The sequence below is a fragment of the Phalangium opilio genome, unplaced genomic scaffold (assembly GCF_054372755.1).
Source record: "Phalangium opilio isolate 3A_F unplaced genomic scaffold, DU_Popi_V2 ptg000041l_1, whole genome shotgun sequence".
Taxonomy (NCBI): domain Eukaryota; kingdom Metazoa; phylum Arthropoda; class Arachnida; order Opiliones; family Phalangiidae; genus Phalangium; species Phalangium opilio.
Genome location: NW_028324165.1, coordinates 3442561 through 3456784, shown reverse-complemented (window position 1 = coordinate 3456784; position 14224 = coordinate 3442561). Strand labels below are relative to the sequence as shown.

At 39.6% G+C, this 14224-nt stretch overlaps 1 protein-coding gene across 1 annotated transcript; it reads left to right on the top strand.

Moving 5' to 3' along the window:
- The first annotated feature begins 4690 nt into the window (after positions 1 to 4690).
- Positions 4691 to 13456, top strand: LOC149679399 (uncharacterized). The gene is made up of 6 exons (XM_089835158.1): positions 4691 to 7555; positions 7886 to 7967; positions 8029 to 8133; positions 8488 to 8619; positions 8705 to 9530; positions 11086 to 13456. The coding sequence occupies exons 1-6, from the start codon at positions 7389 to 7391 to the stop codon at positions 11856 to 11858; spliced, it is 2085 nt and encodes a 694-aa protein (XP_089691284.1). The 5' UTR covers positions 4691 to 7388; the 3' UTR covers positions 11859 to 13456.
- Positions 13457 to 14224: the final 768 nt, after the last annotated feature.

The following is a 14224-nucleotide window of genomic DNA, read 5'->3' as shown; positions in this document are numbered from 1 at the left end:
ATTCTAAACTAAACTTAGTAAACTAGTCTACTTTAAATATTTATATAAAAATTAAATTATCACCTTGGGAAGTTAGGAAAAAAGTCGGGGTACTTTAGGCCTTGCCGCCTGACTTAGCGTGCCGTGGCGTTAACGCGGTGACCGAAGAGGCGAAGACCCGAAGCGCTCCCGACTCCCGTTCCGGGGTTGTTTAAAAAAAGCAGACGATATTTTAGTGTTTCTATTTTTGCCCTGAAGTAGCCGGCGCCGCTAGCGTCGCAAAACTATTTCTTGCTTGAGTATGACGTCTGCCTACGATTCGGATGAGGTAATGCAAGTGGAAGGTGATTGGTTGTTTAATCGGAGGAGCTTACTTAGATCCCGCGAGCTTCTCATTTTACATGTTAACCAAAGCCAAAGCCTAAGATAAGTTACTGACCTTCACTTTATGGTTTTCTATACGCTTTTGCCCGTACTTTACTAAGTGATATCATCAATGATGCTACCTGTGATATCTCGCGTTCTTCTGTTAATGACAATGCGCGTACTCTCTCCAGTGATATCTCCAATGATGCTACCTGTGACATACTTAGTTTACCTCCTCCAAGTTCCGATGCCCAAAAAGCTCAAGTCAGTAACTCTACATGTGATAATGAGGTCAACCCCCCACGTGCGCCACGTGGTCGTCCTAAAGGCTCCCGCAATAAAGGAGGTCCTCAGAAAGTTACCCTTTCTACTTCTATCTCTCAGGCGCAAAAAACAAAAACAAAAACTAAAGCTAAACCTCCGAAACTCACCACCGATGTCTTTTCTCCCTGCCCAGTTTGCTCACAATTTGTGGAAGATACCCACCCCTCATTTCAATGTGAGGCCTGTCTAAACTGGTGTCACATTAGCTGCGTTAACATCTCTTCAGCCCTATACGAGTTCCATCAAGCCAATCCATGTGATAGCCTACTATTTTTCTGTCCAGACTGTCTTCAACATGCCCCGTCAATCCTACAAACTCTCTCAAGCCTCTCTCGAGACTTTGAATCTATAAAAATGAAATTGGACCCCCTAGCCTTGAAATTTCCCTCACTATGTGCTGCAACGGCTAAACTCACTGAAGACTTTAAAAACATTCCAACTATGCCACTCAATACCTCTCCACCTCCTGAGTTTAATACCCTAGAAGACACTGTTCGTCATTTCGAATCTCATTTGGAGGCGGTGGTAGCCGATGCCTCTAATTCACGCACTTCCATTATCGAAGAACTCCACGCCCTAAAGGCCTTTCAGTCAATCCTAACTGAGCAACTGGAAGCACAAAGTGATGAATTGCAAAACCTGAAGACCCAGCTACACACAAATCAAGACAAATTGGAAACTCACCTCGCTCATGTTACTCCTACTACTGCCCATGATTATTTTCCCCAACTAACCTCCTTACTACCTCAGTAAAATCGACTGATTTCCCTATTACTGTTTCTTCACCTCCTCCTTGTAATGAAGCCCCGCCAACCATTCCATCTCAAATGCTGCAATGTCCTCTCAACCCAGTCACTCCAGCATCAAACGTTGCCCGGCCTACCATCTACCATAATGGTGGTCCTCTGACCTCAACAAGCACGATACATAATCCTGCCACTATAAACTGTTACCCTCCCCATTTTGCCTTGAATGCACATACCTATGGGCCCACCCAGAGCTCCACCAAGAGCTGTACCAATACCACCAATGATGACTACCAAGAAATCTCGCGTCGAAAACGAAATGCCCTTCTTTTTCACGTTCCTGATACTGCAGATCCAAGCGCGGACAATACTCTAGCCTATGACATTCTCCGTGATATGGAGTTCACCCATGCTCAATGTACCTGTATTCGCGTTACGCGTCTCGGCCAATTTCCTCCAGGCTACTGCCGTCCCTTACGTTTTGAGTTTCGCTCAGTAAACCACCGTCAATACTTTGTTCGTGGCATTGCTCATTGGCGGTCCCACTTTCACTATGAATATGCGGTCTCCCCCGACCGTACTGAATCCCAGCGGCTCCTCCACCGTCGTCTACTAGCCGAACTACGCGACCGTCGCGCCAGAGGTGAAACAAACCTTGTTATTCGTCAGGGTAAATTAATTGTGCGTGGTACTAACTCACAAGACACGCCCATCCCTGAAAATTCAACCCATAGTATGCCGATACCTCTCTCCTCTCCCAATTCCAACCCTGTTCAATAATAACCCCTTCATTCCAACAACACCTTATCCATGCAAAAAAACTAACTGATACCCCACCGTCCACCACCAGCCTCGTCGTAATTTCATTTAATGCCCAAAATCTATATGGTAAAAGGCAAGAACTATCAGCGTTATCTCACACTTGGAATGCAGATTGTATCTGCATAACTGAAACCTGGGCAACTCCCTCGTTAAGTGATGCGGTATATAACCTGCCTGGCTATACCCTACTACGTCAAGACCGTTCTGATCGCCCTGGTGGTGGGGTGTTTATTTATCTCCGTCAAGATTTAGTTTTTCATCAAATAACTACCCGTGTGAGTTACTCTGAAGCTGTATGGCTTGAATTAAAACCACGTTCCTCAACCTCCTGGATTATACTTGGGTGCATCTATCGTGCTCCCAATACGTCTGAGGCAGCCACCTTAAATCTCTATCAGGACATCAAGTCTTTTTCTTCTCGTGCTGGGGAAATCATCGTCACAGGAGACTTCAACCTACCCAAAATATGCTGGTCAACTTTATCATGTTCGATAGGATCGACAAAGCTTCATAGAGCTTTCCTTGACCTCTTACATTCCGCGGCTCTTCAGCAACATGTAAATTTCCCCACTCGTTACAGCCAAAGCCATTTAGTGAGTGCCAATACACTAGATCTTGTATTAACCAAACTTAATATAATACCAACGGTCGCTGCTCTCCCACCACTTGGAGGTAGTGACCACTCAGTACTACACGTTTTATATCCCCTCCTGGGTCCATCCCAATCAAACTCTGGCCATTTCACCCGAGACTACACGCGTGGTGACTATGTTCGCCTTAACTACCTAATATCTAACCATGACTGGTCCGTTATCACCGGTCTAGCCACTGATGCTGCTTGGACTTACTTTAAAAATACGCTCTTTGACTTCATCGCTAAGTCTATCCCCTTATATGACCACTCGGATGCCCGTTCGTCTCGCCCTTGGATATCGGTATCCACCAAACGTGCGATACGAAAAAAAGAGAGACTTTGGAAAAAACTATGTCGACTTTCGAAGTCTGGAAACTCACTTCGTCATAATCTTACGCAAGCGGCCTATAAACAACAAACGCGACTTGTAAAAAAACTCCTCCATGATGCAATTGCAAAATCTCACCATCGCAAGCTAAACTCTATTCACGCAAATACTCACGCTTTCTACCGATTTGTGCGTAGAAACCTACGCTCTATGCCATCTCGCCTTAATATTTGCCTACCGAATGGTTTAAAAACGGACTCTGATTTTGCAATGGCAAACTGTGTCAATCATACTCTAGTTCAAAATTTTAACTCGTCACCCCCCAATTTCAATAATCTCCCTTCTCCATGCCCTAATAACATGCAAGATTTCTATCCAACACCCAATGACATTTACTCTATCCTCCGTAAACTTGATGTTAAAAGTGCCTCTGGTCCAGATGGGATACCCAATAGAGTCCTAAAAAATTGTGCCTTTTCTTTATCCAACCCACTTCATGCTCTCTTTACCATATCCTTATCTGAAGGTGCGTTACCGTGTGATTGGTGCACAGCGCATGTTACCCCTATCTATAAGGGCAAGGGAAAACAAGTTGGGAAAACCAAAATATTACCTCTCCGAGTCAAGAGGTCTACTACTACAAACTTATTTACCTAGATATGGATTTATTTCTCTTTTTTGAAGTAAAAATTTACGAAATATTGAAGCAGTATTCCAAGCATAGCGAATAATACAGTAAAGCAGACGACATTTTACATCCAATAAGGATAAATCTTGGACACATAGATATCAGTCAATGGGGAAAAGATCAGGAAATGAAGTCTTCGCTTCAGCTGTTTACCGTATATTCTGATAGCTACATTCACAACTGGTTTGCAGTGTAAACACTATCGTCTCGTCTCACCTCAACAATATTCTTAGTTTGCCAACATGAATGTTAACGTTAAATAACACCAAATCTAAATTGTAGCTAGACGCACTAATAGTCAATGCGCACTATAAAGAGAATAAAAAGTCTGTAGCTACTACCCGTTTACCATTAGCCCTTTTACTATTCTAATTGCCACCATGATCTTTTCTTCTATTATAAAATCTTAACCTGATTATTTAATAGTGTATTTAACTTTCGGCTCACTCTGATCCGTTGATGCCTCTTCATTTCAGACACGAAAATCAAAGCCCAGAGTTTACTTCACCTCAGGCCTCAATTATTTACTCCTTGTTTCACTAAGCCTATTATGGATGATACTTAAGACACCCGCCGGAGTCTTGGTCTTAGTTTTCTTCATGAAATCACTAAACCAAGGATTATTCTATATACAGATGTAGTATAGCTTAAGCAATATGTAAACAGCCATTTCAAATAACAATATTAAAAAAAATCTTTGGAATATCAAAATGAAACAGAGCTTTAAAGCTACAAAAGTACTAAATGCATCATAATCACGAAAAATACTTCCACATATTCACTTTATATTATGGAAAAAGGGAATATTAAGGTTCTGTATGATTTTTCACACATCAACACAAGGCTAACTGCTAACGCGACGCACTAGTGTAACAATGGACGGACACACACAGACAAAAACATAGACTGCTTTTTAACTCTTTCCGTATTAATTTTGAGTTGAGAAACAAGATTATCTTAATATTTAAATAAATATAATTATTTTTAATTATTTTAATCTTCAATAATTAACATTAATAATAGTTAAATCGTTTAAAATAAAGTTATACCTATTATCATCTCAAACTTTGCTAATATTGACGTTTAAAGTGAAGGGTACCCCTCTCACCCGCTTTTTTCAAATTTGGGGTATATATACGATTCGTTTCCATTATAATAGTAAGGAAAAAGCGCAATTGCGAAAACCTTTGGTGGCGATCCCACCTTAGGGAGGCTAGACGTTTCTCGTAACCCTAGCTGATCGCCGCGTATATCCTAAAATCAAACGATGATAATGGAGTAGAAGCCAATGAGACAGATTGGTGTCTATGTGGAATAGACGTAAGACCAGTAGACGGTGGTGTTTAGAAGCCAGAATGTACAGACTGGTGTCCAAGTGGGATGGACAAAGACCAGAAGATGGTGGTGATTAGAAGACAGTATGTACAGACTGGTGTCCAAGTGGAATGGACGAAGACCAGAAGATGGTGGTGATTAGAAGCCAGTATGTTCCGACTGGTGTCCATGTGGGATGGACGAAGATCAAAAGATGGTGGTGATTAGAAGCCAGTAAGTACAGACTGGTGTCCGTGTGGGATGGACAAAGACCAGAAGATGGTGGTGTGAGAACTCAAGTAGAGGAGCCATTTCCGTGACTGTGAAAGCAGTTCGGAAATGGCGAACACGTTTGCTCCGATTTGGAAACTGCGAACGCGGTCACGTGGGTGTAACAACAGACAGACAGACACACAGACACACAGACACACAGACAGACAGACAGACAGACAGACAGACAGACACGATCGTTACAGAACCTCTCCGTGACATACGTCACTCGGAGAGGTAAAAAGCGATGCTACTAATTACAGACCTATTAGTCTTACTTCTACAGTTTGTAAGGTTTTAGAAAAATGCATTCGCGCCCCGCTGTTAAAATTTGTAGGCCCCGTCCTCAGTAATTTTCAGCACGGATTCCTTAATAACCGGTCCGTGGAATCAAATCTGTTATCCGCCTTTAATACCTGGTTTGCCGCCTATGATTCAGGAACACGTGTTGATGTTATATATCTCGATCTTGCCAAGGCATTTGATACTGTCCCCCATGCACGGCTCTTAGCCAAGCTCGATTCTTTAGGCGTCCGTAACAATATCCTATGTTGGATTAAATCCTACCTCCAAAACAGATCCCAATCAGTGCGCGTCAATGCTTGCCTTGGCGACCCCCTTCCTGTTGTTAGTGGAGTACCCCAGGGCAGTGTTCTCGGCCCGCTTTTGTTCCTAATCTATATAAATGACCTTCCGAACAACTTAACTTCCCCCCTATGTTTATTTGCAGATGACCTTAAAATTTACCGCGAAATTCACTCTTTTAATGATGTCAGTCTTCTTCAAGCTGACCTTACTCGGCTTGAGACCTGGTCTGTTGATAATGGTCTAACCTTCAACAGTCAAAAATCTATGGTACTATCAATTGCGCGTACCAAAGCAAACCCTGCATTACCATCCCCGTACTACCTAGCCGGAAAAAACATTCAACGTGTTAACGAATGTCGGGACTTTGGCATCCAGGTCACACATGACCTCACCTTCCATGCGCATATTAGCAAAACGTACCGTCGTGCCACAGGTCTCCTTGCAACTATTAGAGCAAATTTTCCAAAAATTTCAAATAAGCTGCTAACCAGGCTCTTCCAATGTTATGTCCTCCCTGTTATCGAATTTGGCAGCCAAATATGGAATCCATATCGCGTTGCTGATATAAATTTATTAAATAAAATACAGGCCAGGGCCTCAAAAATCCCCCTTCATCTTCGTAAATTACCACGTGGGGCGCGATTATCTGCTCTAAATTGGTCGCCTCTCGCATCCCGACGCACTTACCTAGATCTAGTTAGCTTATTTCGTATTCTTTCCCGTGAAGATCAAATTATTTTAGGTATCCTCCTCCAGCAACTCACAATACCCGAGGGCATAGGCGTAAACTTTTCCTACCCTCATCCTGTAAAGACCCCATGAAGTACTCCTTTTTTCGGCGGGTTATTCCCATCTGGAACTCTCTCCCCTCTGATCTGGTTTTGGCCCCCTCCTTACCTGCTTTTAAACTAGGACTACGAAAATTCCTCAAAATTTAGTATTTAGTCCCGAACCCTCCTCCCTTCATGTCCACCTACCTGGAGCTGTAAGGTTTATTGTAAACCCTAGCTCGTCATCCCACACGGAGCAAAAAAAAAAGGACTAGTTTAAAAAATATCCTTATTTCCCAGACTGATTGGTTAGGAAAAAGCTGTCTGCTAGACGTTCTCTTTTTTTGGCGTTTGTACTTTGTTGTGAATTCCTTTGTTACGGTTACGGCTCCTCCTTTAAAGGCTTTAATGTATTTTTATTGATTATTAAAAAGAGTATCTATATACAAGAAAAGCTTTTAATAAAAGTTGAAGCTTTTTCTCTTTTTTACCCAAAAACAGAACAGTATGAGTAACTGTGAAACCAAAACAAAGTTAATAAAAGCCTTGCCTGGTAAGAATGTATATTAAACTGAGGGGAAACGCCTTTGGTAACACTAAATCTTTGTTAATGGCCATACTTTTTATTATTCATAAATATTACGTATATTATCTTAACAGGGAAACTGTACAAAAAGTGATGGAATTTATTAAAGAATGTCGTGTTATGGTGGAACGTTTAAGCTGGTAAGTGATGAATATAATGCAACTTGGATGATGTCAACCAGGCATAACGGATCCAAACCTATTGAAACTATTAAACCTTGAAAAGAAATAGATCTTTTTTGCTGTTTAAAAAAGAAAAAAATGCTAGCAGAATAAATAATTTATACGAAGCTGGTTGTAGTTGTATTCAGAAAATGTGCTTGAGAAAATCCCTAGTCTTGAACAAAAGTGTCACAATTTAAGCATTGCTATGTTTTTCTTAGCTTTTTATAGCGAAAGCTACAATGTATGGGGAAACTTTCCTTGTCCGTTTTTGATTTACCTTCAGTTTGAAAAATTATTTTATTTTAGGGTAGATTTACAATCTCACCAACTCTCGTTACAAAATTCCGAAATGAGTTTAGTAAATCTTCAAAGGTTGGCGATCAAAGAGGTATTTGCGAAATTATTATTTATTTAAGACAAACTGAAGATGACGAAAACTTTGTTTTTAGGAAATGGACTACGAGGAAGAATGTCACTATGATCACTTGAGCAAAGATGATCTAATCAATGAAGTGAAAGCTAGAGATGATCGAGTTAGGGAACTGGAAGCCAAGGTATTTTCAAAGCAAAGGGGTTTTTAAGGAGTGTGAAATTAAGCACAGAGATATGAGAAAATTTAAATGGACAATTGTCGAATCAGGTGTCCCTTAAAATAGAACCAAACTCTATGAGTGGGTTAATTAATTAAGGTTATTGGTGAAAACACCTATCAGGATTGGCACAAAGCTAAGGGGATTGACAACACGTCCTTCGTTTCTTTATTAACAAAGAAACTCGACGAGGGCCTTTGTCGCTGATCCCCTTCTTGCGTGTCATCATCTTCCCCTTTTTCTCGCTTACCCCTTTAAAATACGTTTAGCCAAAGAAACTCCGAAGATTGTTTTGTAATGGAATCTCTTTTTGTTTAGTGTAATGTTTTAATTTCAAAAATGGCAAAAGAGAGAGTGAAAACATCATTAACGATAAATAAGCAAATAGACGAAATTGAAAGACTCAATAGGGTCATTAAAGAGTTGGAATGGCGAATCAAAGACCTGATGGTATGGAACATCCTTCACTTTCATAGTCGATTGGAAAGAGAATTACTTTAAGAATGAAAGTTATTGTTAATTGTTTAAAAAATAGGAGAAAAGTGTAATAATTCAATTTCCTAACGATGAATACGTGAAAACTGAACCCGTTGAAGATGATTTGGGAAATAATGGCCAGGAGTTAACCCTTCCAGTTGTGATGCGCAATGTCCAAGGCAACCTGTGTAAAGAAAATATTAGTCAAGAATCACCTGTTTCTGAGGTTGTCAATACAAACCCTGAAACTACCTTGAAAAAAACTGAAAATATGGGGTTTATAACGCGAAATACGAATCCATGTGTCCCTAAACTGAAATACAGTGACAGTTTGCCTCAAAGTGCGCCTTCACCTAAAATTAAGTTTAAAAACCCATTCGAAATGTCCCCTGACACGAACACGGAGAGTGATTCTCCACGAGAACCTTTTGAAAACAATTTTACCATTAACGATTCTTATCGTAAATTGCCAAGTGTCTCGACAGAGGGGGACACTGAGGATAATTCAACACGATCGAAGAAATTTCGTGTTCCTGAATTGAATGTTGAAGTTGAAAAACATTTGGATCTTTCTCTCGACGCAAATGCCGAAAGCGATTCATTAGAAGGATCCCCAGAAAACGATCTTGCTGATAACCAATACAGAATCAACTTGACAGGTGCAAAGAAAAGTGATATATTGAGTGTACCGGTGTTTGTTCCTGAAGTAGAACGCAACCCAATTGAACTATCAGAATTGAACCCCGTCTCTATGGAAAGCGATTTGCCCGAAGTTCCAATTGCAGTTCAACATAATAGTTCGGTGTCCAACTCGGAGACATTAGAAGATGTCGCTCCAAAGATTCCACAAGGTAAAACCTCATCGCCTCGTTCGGAAATTGCAGGTAAGTCATTTCATTCTTTAATAGTCTTGAGTACCTAGATTGAGATATCATATTTCTAAGCAACTATTTCCGCCTTCTCGGAATAAAGTCTAGTCGCGTATTTCATTTAACTGCTCGTAATACAATCCGAATGTATTTTTCCCCCTCCGAAAAACGCGAATGATGGAGACACGGCCTCCCTGCTTTTGGACGCAATTCCGCTTTAAACTTAGATGAAAACTAATCTTTGGTCGAAAGCCCCTAAGCGATGCTTATTTTCAATCGTGTGGTTGTAAATACTTAATAACAGTGACATGACGCCATATTGTTGCGCACTTTTGTGTAGTTATACTGCTTATATTATTGAAGCGTATGCTGATTCACGTGATCAAAGCCTTTACTTTTCTTCGACATTGCTTGTTCGTACAACTTGGCATTCTGTTCTTTTCAAGTGCGTCTCCACAATTCTACGTTTTTAATGCCTTTTTTTGCAAACTTTGTGTGATGAGTACATCGTTAATTCTACCGTGAAATGTTTTTCTTCATCCAGGCTAAATTAATTCAGTATCAAACTTAGTAAGGATGAAATTATAACGTCCCATTATAACGCGAACCAGAAAAACCCCTCAAATGAGATTAGCGTTCCTTTGGAATCACGCAAGAAAGAAATTTAATGAAAATCAATGCATTTACGAATTATTGCCGCCATTTTTCTTGATGTCCGCGGATTCTGTATATTGTCTGAGGACCGTTTCAGTGATAAAATTTTAATCTAAATATATTTTCGGAAGTTGTTTATTTGTTTATGTTTATTTTTTCCGAATTTTACCGAGCTACCTGGTTCATATCGGTAACACTATTGGGAAATTTTAAAACTGATTTGATTGAGTTCTTCTATGGACTGGTACTGCGGCGAACCCCTGGCCTGTTAGAACATCCTATTCTGGACCCGAAACATTTTACCTTTATAATTAACCACTATTTATGCATCGTTACATAGAATTTGAAAAGATTTTTTTTCTTTAAAAAAAATAGATACAATGGGGGCAATTCTCTAACTTTTTAAGCGAGTTATCGCAGTGATAACTTTCGTCTAAAGGGTTTATGCCGACCTCGTGCCGTCTATGAGAGCGCGATATCTAAATAGGTGATTAGTCATAGGTGTCATCAAACCTTGAACGAAAAGCGGCGGATGTTTCGCGAATTCCCTTCGTGCTAATAAAAAACAAGGTGGTCAAGTTAAAATTTCACGGTCTTTAGTTATAAAGCAAGCGATAACTTATCGACCAGTTTAACCCTTTCGATAAGTTACCACTCTCTCTGGTTTCGATAAGTTACCACTCTCTCTGGTTTCGAGCCAAGGTTTCTCCTCGCCATTTAAGTTAATCTTCATCCACTTTTTGTTGATATGCTCGTTTAGTCATCAGCACTGTTTCTTTTCTTTAACACTGAGTTTTCGTAGAGGCCTCAGCATTACCTATTTTAAGGAAGTTCACTTGAATGTTACTGTATTTTCGATACTAGGCTAAATTATAAATTTAGTCGTTTTTATATTTCTTTTATATATATTCTATAGGTAAATTCAAGAAGAAACTTCGGTTAAAGTGTTCTACTGAATATAAAAGGGATCTGCAACGTCACGTTAGAAAGGATAACGAAGAAAAACACAAATGTGATCAGTGTGACTATGCACACAAGTATAAGAGAAATTTGATCAGACATCAAGTCGTTCACAGTAGTGAAAAACCCTTCAGATGTAATCAGTGTGACTTTGCAAGCACGCGGAAGGCTAATTTGATCGTGCATCAACGCATTCATAGCGACGAAAAACCCTTCAAATGTACTCGTTGTGACTATAAATGTACACAGAAGATTAGTTTGATCGCACATCAACGCAATCACAGTGGTGAAAAACCCTTCAAATGTGATCAGTGTGACTTTGCAAGTGCGTGGAAGACTGATGTGATCAGACATCAACGAATTCATAGCGGCGAAAAACCCTTCAAATGTACTCGTTGTGACTATAAATGTACACAGAAGAATAATTTGATCAAACATCAACGCATTCACAGACGTGAAAAACCCTTCGTATGTGATCAGTGTGACTTTTCAAGCACGCAGAAGGGTAATTTGATCGCGCATCAACGTATTCACAGTGGTGAAAAACCCTTCAAATGTGATCAGTGTGACTATGCAAGTGCGTGGAAGACTCATTTGAAAAGACATCAACTCATTCATAGTGGTGAAAAACCCTTCAAATGTAATCATTGTGACTATGCAAGCACGCGGAAGAATAATTTTATCAGACATCAATTTATTCACAGTGGTGAAAAACCCCACAGAATTTAATTAGTGCGAATATGCTAGTAATCGTATGTGTAATTTGATGATGCAATGGTGAAAAACGCCTCAAGTGTGATCGGTGGGACTATGTCTATGCAGACAGAAGTGTCATTTGATAGTACATAAACGTAGAAGTCACATGAATGAATAGATGGATTTACATTTTAAGTGTGTAGGACAATAACCATATTTCATCGTTTTGTGTAATGAATGGGCCGAAACTGTGTATTAACAATCCATTAAATTTCTCCATTATAAATTGTGTTAACGGAAGCGCCGGAAGACTCTTGGTGCACTATACCCAGTTGTAACACCACCATTTTCAGAACTAGTTTTATATTAAATGTAATAAAATTCACTTAGACGATGCTAAAATAAGCCATAATAAATTTTGGATACGTTTTTCGAATTGTTCCAAACTTGTTTCCAAACCTTTGAGCTTTTCTTCTTTCGAGCGATTTCCATTTCCGTTATCAGTGCCCTCGGAGCTTTCATTAGCACATAAATTGTCGGAAGTTTCTTCAGGTTTTGATGTAGTACTTACTAAATGTCCTGGATCGTCATTTGCGTCTTTAATTACTTTAACTTCGTCATCAGCTCAGGTACTAGATGGTTTCAACAGAGGCAGGAAAATTGTCGCTAACCCTGACTTTACCGTTGAAATCAGGCATGTTGTGTTTTCAGTATTTATTAGGTTTATCACGTATAGAGGTTTAATGGCAGAATTTTACTGTTTGTTCATATTGTCGCGTATATTTTATCATGCGTCCATTAGGATACGTTTGCATTCCGTATATTGTCTGAGGACCGTTTCAGTGATCAAATTTTAATCTAAATATATTTTCGAAAGTTGTTTCTTTGTTTATGTTAATTTTTTCCGAATTTGACCGAGCTGCCTGGTTTATATCGGCAGAAGTAATATAAGAAACCTCCCTACGGGAGGGAAGTATACAAGGCGCCATAGGCATAACGTTAAAACACGCGAGACATCCTCGAACCGCCAAATACCATATTCAGACACTATTGCTCACGGACAAGGTACGTCAGATCTTAGTACTTTGATATGGTCGTTGGAATTGGGAAAGAGGAAAAAACCAGGGCTCTACATAAGGATATTTTTTTAGTAGTCAGCCTGACTAGTGAGCCCCCCTATCCCAATTTTTTTTAGTAGTCACTGAATAGTGAGACGCATGGTTTACGAATATTTGGGACATTTTTTTACTAGTCAAGTTGACTAGTGAACCCCCAGATTTCGATTTATTTTAGTAGTCAAGGCATTTTTTTAGTAGTCAAATGCCTTGACTAGTGCCTTATGTAGATCCCTGGAAAAAACTCTTCAAACTAGTGTAGTCTGCTTAGCCGTCTGTCGTAAAGAAATAGAAGATTCCTGATTTTGCTAATAAATATTCACATACGGTTATTTCGAAACGAAAATCTAGTTTGTTGTGAAGCCAAGATGAAGAGGAAAATTATGAATACAAGAACAAAATTTCGAGATAGATAATAACACCATTTTAAAATCTATCTATGTATAGTGTTAGTCATATACCTTGGCAAGGTAAGGGTTTAATTCAAATTTTATGCAAAGACCTATGAAAATCCTATAATCGAGTTTAGGTCTTTAGGAATGATTGATTATCATCAAAATCTAAAAATGCTGCATGAATTATTTCATTGGAAAAGTTTAAAATTACAATGAGTCTGTGAAATTGACTTAACTTAAGCAGCCGACGCAATTGCGAGATCAGAGAATGTATTCCTACGCTCTACGCGGCGCGGCCCTATTTTTTAAACTTTGTTTACGGCTGTATAAGTGCGCGGGGACATTCGCGGTACGAGGATGTATGGGGAAAAATTTGCCTTTGTATACTTTCCTCCCGAAGGGAGGTTTCTTATATTACTTTTGATATCGGTAACACTATTGGGAAGTGTTAAAACTGGTTTGATTGAGTTCTTCTTTAGACTGGTAAGAACATACTATTCTGGATCCGTAACATCTGAGCTTTATGATTAACCACTATTAAAGCATCGTTACATAGAATTTGAAAACTATCCGTTGTTCGCTTTAGGCGGACGCTACTTCTTTAGCGCCACCGCGTGACCGATACATAACAAGCTAATTATCATTTTTAGGATAATATTACTAAATCTTGGGTTATTTGAAAAATGACAGTCACCATCGGTTGCTAATTCTAACCACCAAATATGCTGTCAGGGATAGATAGACTTTTTTAAGACGGAATAAACAATGTTTGGCCTTTACTTCAGTCCGACTCATAGCCGAGTATATAGCCCCTTCCTTCAACACGTAACCAAAAAATTAAATTATCTTATTGGGTCACTAAAACTACGTATTGGTGACGTTGCTGACA